This window comes from Pyrgilauda ruficollis, unplaced genomic scaffold (assembly GCF_017590135.1).
Source record: "Pyrgilauda ruficollis isolate IOZ18807 unplaced genomic scaffold, ASM1759013v1 scaffold1, whole genome shotgun sequence".
In the NCBI taxonomy this organism is placed as follows: domain Eukaryota; kingdom Metazoa; phylum Chordata; class Aves; order Passeriformes; family Passeridae; genus Pyrgilauda; species Pyrgilauda ruficollis.
In genome coordinates this window covers 22,329,405-22,335,404 of record NW_024508100.1, presented here as the reverse complement: position 1 = coordinate 22,335,404, position 6,000 = coordinate 22,329,405, and the positions used below count along the sequence as shown (strand labels likewise).

At 46.1% G+C, this 6,000-nt stretch overlaps 1 protein-coding gene across 1 annotated transcript in view; it reads left to right on the top strand.

Annotated features, from left to right (window-relative positions):
* Positions 1-381: 381 nt before the first annotated feature.
* The window catches only part of KDR (kinase insert domain receptor), a 30,508-nt gene continuing 24,889 nt past the window's right edge, over positions 382-6,000 (top strand). Inside the window, exons 1-7 of the mRNA XM_041473838.1 lie at positions 382-552; positions 1,779-1,869; positions 2,359-2,555; positions 3,692-3,816; positions 4,106-4,274; positions 5,463-5,602; positions 5,800-5,968. Of these exons, the coding sequence (XP_041329772.1) occupies positions 501-552; positions 1,779-1,869; positions 2,359-2,555; positions 3,692-3,816; positions 4,106-4,274; positions 5,463-5,602; positions 5,800-5,968 (943 nt within the window). The 5' untranslated portion in view covers positions 382-500. The remainder of the gene's footprint in view (positions 553-1,778; positions 1,870-2,358; positions 2,556-3,691; positions 3,817-4,105; positions 4,275-5,462; positions 5,603-5,799; positions 5,969-6,000) is intronic.

Here is a 6,000-nt window from a genome sequence, read left to right as displayed (position 1 = left end):
CCCTGACGCTGCCAGACACTTCACACCCGGGGTACAGTCGCTGCCAGCAGGAACACGGCTGTGTCTCACTGACAGTACCTCATGTGGCTGCCCTTTGGGATCTTTCTGTTGGGGGGATTTTAAGAAACCCCAAAAAAGCACGATGAAGTGCCAGACGACGCTGAATCTTACTGCTGAGGCCCTCCTGCCGCCGAGCAGGGAAGAGGGAGAGCTCCCGCTGCCCGTCCGAAGGGGAGCATCCCGGCGGGATGCGCAGGGGGCCCTGGGGCCGGGAAGGAGGGCGGGATGGTGCTGGGGAGGGCGGGGGCTCGGCCCCGGGCCCCGCCCCGGGCACAAGAGGGGCGGCACCGCTCGCCGGGATCCCGCATCCCCGCCGGGTGGTGCGGGGCGCGGCTCGGCTCGGCTCGGTTCGGCTCGCCTGACTCGGCTGGGCTGGCGGAGGCGCGGCTGCCGTCGGGCAGAGGGTTCGCTGCGCGCCCCGCAGCCCCGGCGGCCGCGGGATGGAGCTCGGCGCGGCGCGGCTGCTGGCGATCCTGCTGTGCCTGGCTCCAGGTAAGCCCTCGGGGAGCCCCGCGTTACCCGGGTCCGGTCTGTCGGGGAGCCGCCGGGTCCGGCAGCTCCGCGGCACCCCGAGGAGCGGGGCCGTGGGGATGCCCGGGTGCGGCGGAGGGCGGGTGCGGCTTTCCCATGGGTTTGTGGGGCTGCTGAGACAGCGCGAGTCCCGGGCGGCTCGGAACCCCCGCGGCTGCGGGCTTGCTGACCCCTCCTGTCCTGGCCGCTTGGCCTCTCCTGTCCGGCCGGCTGGTGCTGGCCCGTCCGAGAGGGCTGCCTGCCACGGCACAGTGTCCTGCCCGCTTGGCTCCAGCATCAGCTGTCGTTTCCGAGAGCAAAATGTCCCTGGAGCCAAACGCGGGAAACCTGTCATCAGAAGAACCTGCTCGGAATGCAAGTGATTAAAGCAGGGGGAAGCGCTAGCCAAGCGGGGAATGTCCCGGTCTGGCCGCGCTCTCTTGCCGCCCGTTGAAGCCGTCGGGGCTGTCACGGCTCGGCCCGGTGAGGCGGGATTCCTGAAGGCGATGGCAGCAGCTAGGGAGGAGTGAATATCTTTCCCTGTGGTACTCCCAAATGTTGCACAAGCTGGGCTGGTGCCTCAGAGCAAGCGCTGGCACCCAGATCACAGCCCTCACAAGCGCCAGTGGCGCCGGCGGGTGCGATGCAAGCCGCTGTGCCCGTAGTAGTAACTGTAGTAACACAGTTTTGCCTAACTTCTTAGGAGGAAAGAGATAAACTTATAAAATCATGGCATAAAATAAATTAATGGGATTTCAGATTTGTGACAAACTGTAAAAATAATTTATTTGCATAATTAATTGATCAGTACTCTCAAAGAAATATATTCAGTTTATTATAAGAAAAGTTGGTAATCCCCAAGGGAGTGAGATCATCAGATGAAGGTTCACTTCGTTTCAATGTCCCACATCCTCTCGTTAGACCTTGAAGTTGGCAATGCAAGAAAACAGGAACTCCACCCTGGCTGGCTGAATTGTAGTGCTCTGCAGCTAGCTCCTGACCATCTGCCTTTGCTTCCTGTTATGACAGAATTTTTGAACTTTTTGGGATGTGTGAAAAATCATGATTTACCCTTCGCTGCTGAATAGGTGATGTGAAAGTGTCCACTTAAAACCTGATAAATATTCCTGTATATAATACTTTTCTGATTGAGTAGCATTTACTTGTTTATTTGGTTTATTAGAGAGGTTTCATACATGTTTTTGCAGGTTTATTTATGTCTCTGGATCAGCCAACCCTTAGCATCCAAAAAGATGTCCTCACAATAATGGCAAACAACACACTAAATATTACTTGCAGGTAAGGACAAGTCTGTTCAGCGTGATTTTGATGATTGGTAATTTATGGAGGGAGCTTCTGTACAGAATCACACATGATGTGATCTCTCTCCTGTCAGGCCTCCTGCTTTCTCTCCACTCCCTTTGTGACTTCTGCCTCACTTTTCCCTGACAAGTTTCAGAAATTGTGTGGGAGGGCTGCAGCAAGAGAGAGCTGGGGAGTGTAGGGTGGCTGGGGAAGGAAGCATCAGCTGTGTCCTTGGGGATCCTGCTGGTGAGCCATACTCTCAACGCTCTCTTTTGGGGGCTTTGTCACTTAGATTCAGCAGAATGTAAATCTCAAGTAGCTTCAGTGTAGCTGTTAGCAGTAGGCTGTGCATGTGAATTTGTCCTACATGGTTTGACGCTCTCTCGATGTGACGAGGTAAAACCCATCCCTCTCCATAGCCAGGGACTGTGGGGCTGGGGTTCATATCAGAAGTGTCTGCTGCTCTAACATTTGCTTTCCCAGAGGTCAGAGACCACTGGAGTGGTCGTGGCCAAGCAAGCAGAGCAATGCTGAGAGGCGTATCTCCGTGACAGACTGCAGTGATGGCCCCTACTGCAAGACACTTACTCTGAGCAAAGTCATTGGCAATGACACAGGGGACTACAAGTGCCTTTACAGGGACAACCAGGCAGCTACAACCATTTATGTTTATGTTCAAGGTAAGTGCTTACACAGCTCTCAGGTGTCTCTTTCCCTAGCATCAAGAGAAGAAAGGAATAGAGTGTCTGAAAACAGTTTTGATGCTAAAATGTATTAATCTTAGAATATTTGATCCTATGAAACGTTTTTCTTGCTTTCATGTTGAGTAATTAAATTCAGGTATGCTAGTTGCCATCAACACAAAAGCATTTGTACCTATAATTCTGAACTGACCTGCCATATGCAGTACATGGTCTGCTGTTCTCCACCCAGAGTTTAGTTTATGTATCTCTGCTGATCTCTGAGCCTGTCCTCATGAATGCAGAGCTATTACTGACCTCAGCAGGAGTTTCATATGAGAGAGGATTACAAAGTTTATATTTATTAGAAATTACAGATCTGATCCCGTGTACGATTTGTACTGATACCATTAAAAAAACTCCAAAAGCCACCCAAACCCCAAAACATAAACTTTCATACATTTGCTGACTCTGGTGGTAAAATCTGTGTAGGCTGTAAGAGCTCAGTTTTCAGCTAAGTGTCGCAGACACTGCAAAGACTCCAGTTATACACTCAGCTTCAATAAGTGCATTCATTGAGGCATCTGCCTTTTTGCACTGATGGCTTCAGCCTTGTTCCCATATGCATCCTGTTTCCTCTTTATTGTTAACTTATAGTTACCATTTTGAGCAATGAGATGTAATTAAGTACATGACTTAGCTTGTTTTATAATATCATGGAGCTATTTTTTTGGTGTTTTGGTCTGACTTTGAAAAGGATGCTACCATCAGGGGAGTCAGTGTAACATGTCACAATTTTTAACTGATATTTCCTGTAATACTTATGCAAGGAAAGTCACACTAGGGTAAATCAGTTTTTGGTCGACAAAAGGACTGCTGTAGCAGGAAGCCATTCTCAAAGTGCACTCTGCTGCTGATAACTGTTTTGAGAATAATGATATTCTAAATCTGGGGGGTGGGGTGTCTGTAAAAACATGTACCTCCCCTATTTAGTCTCATTATTTCAGTGCTTTATGACATGGAAAATAATACAACTGACTTGTGAAAAAATAGGGAAATTACAAAACTGGAAAGGATTCCAGTTTCCATAATCATGTGATGAATAATATCCACTTATCAATTGAATATTATTCTAGATTACAGATCACCATTTGTGACTTCAGTGAGTGATCAGCTTGGCATTGTATACATCACTAAGAATAAAACTGTGGTAGTGCCGTGCCTTGGAACCGTATCAAATCTCAATGTATCTCTACATGCGGTAAGGAAAAAGCCTGTTATTTTTTCAACAGTTAGTTGAAGTCACTCTGCCATAAATATGTTGTTTGAAATGAAAATACATTTCTTAAAAACTCCTTTCCATCATTGTGAGTTTTATAGCCTGTGATTACAAGATGAGTGCTGTACCTGTACTCTCAAAGCATGTACTAATTCCCTGAGCTAGAATGTTGAAATGGGGGCCCTGCAGTTGTGGAGAATGCTGGAGGTGGCAATTCAGATTTATTCCATTTTTGAATTCTGACTATGTGTTTTATCAATATTCCAAACAGAAATATCCAGAAAAGATATTTGTTCCTGATGGTAAATCCATTTCATGGAATAATAAAAAAGGCTTCACTATACCCAGTCATTTAATCAACTACGCAGGCATGGTCTTCTGCGAAGCTAAAATAGATGATGAAAGCTACCAGTCTGTGATATACATAGTTGCAGTTGTAGGTAAGCCAAAGGTTTTTATTTCTCTATAACCAATGTTCTTTTGCTTTCTACAGCACACTGAACCAATTACATTTGGTTGGACACTAGGTTATTCAATACTGACAATGCAGATAATGCAAAATGGATGTTGAGATTTATATCACTTTTCTTTTAAATGCAATATATTGTGTTCTTTCTGGTTGATCATTGGGATAAGTGCTTCTATTTTTAGTGTTTTACATTGATGCCAGGGATTTAAATTTTTTTTGTTCTGACAATGCAAACCTTTTTCCTAAAATCACTTATCCACAATCTCAGTCACAGTGGAAGGAAATGAGAGGCAAGCAACCATCAGCAGCAGATGAAAAGAAATTGCTCTGAGTGGTACCAAGGGAAGGGTGGATCTGAAGGTCTCACTGTGAGCTGGGTTGTCTTGTCTCCCTAAAGACCTGTGTCTTGACTCTCACAGGGTTTTATGCTTTCCTGCTACATTTTGTCAGGTGTTCATCATACCCCAGAAATAATGTGATAATTCTGTGGAGGCTTAAGCCTGAACTGAATCTCAGCAGCTCTTTGTCTTTCAGCTGAGGACATTTCAGTGAGTGACCATTTCAAATATCCAAATGGCACCAAGGCAGTGGCTCCTGGTTTGTCAGGAAGGCATAGTCTTCCCTCTTTACTCTTAGCAGAAAGCTTTTACTTCTCCACCAAATTCACAAATCCTCTCTCTGATTTGGAGGAATTTCAAAATATCTGTAGAATTTCTGCATTCAGAATATTCTGTTTTGAAATATTTTACTGCACAAAGTAAACTTTGGATAATTTTTCTACTGCCCCACAGTTATTCTCTATAAAGTTCCTGCTTATTGCTGGGAATGGGTATACAGTCTCCCTTAGTTTTAGGTCTCACAAAGATAAGAAGAAGGTGTGTGAGGCAGAGGAACTGTGTGAGTCACTGTCTCTTGCTTGCTCCCACCACTGGAGGGGCTCTGACCAAGTGCACACATCCTGCTGTGTCACTTCTGACACAGGTCTCAGCTCAGGGCAGGCACGTCACTTCTCTCCAGGCTCCTTTGTACACCCATTATTGTGCTGCACTGGGGCATCAAGGGCCTTTTTTGTAGCTGGGGTTTTGGTGGGAGTTGTGGTGAATTCACCTGGGAATTTTGCTTACCCCCATGTTTCGTGTGTGCCTTTGTCTTTCTCTAGGGTACCGAATTTACGACCTGACAATGAACCCACACAATGAAGTAGAGCTGGCAGTGGGAGAAAAACTTGTTCTCAATTGCACTGTAAGGACAGAGCTGAATGTGGGAATTGATTTTAAATGGGACTACCCTTCCATCAAGGTAATGTTGTACTAACTTACAGGTGCCTTCATCACAAAGCAATTTGACTTATTTAGTCAATTTTACTTCCCCTTTTAAAACACTGAGAAAGAAGATGATAATACACAGCAAAATTTCTGGTATATACAAGTGTGCAAAGGGTGACAGAAGGAATAACAATGACATTTCCAATAATCTCTGTCTTTTGTCTATTGCAGGAAAAACGTGCCACTATTAGGGATGTAAAAACCACTGCAGGAGAAATAAAGAAGTTTGTGAGCACCCTTACCATTGACAGTGTGTCCTTAAGTGACAATGGTCGATATACTTGTGCAGCATCCAGTGGTCGTATGAACATGAAAAACAGCAGTTACTTCGTTATCCACGGTATGACATGGTCCCCTTCAGTTTTGTTGATT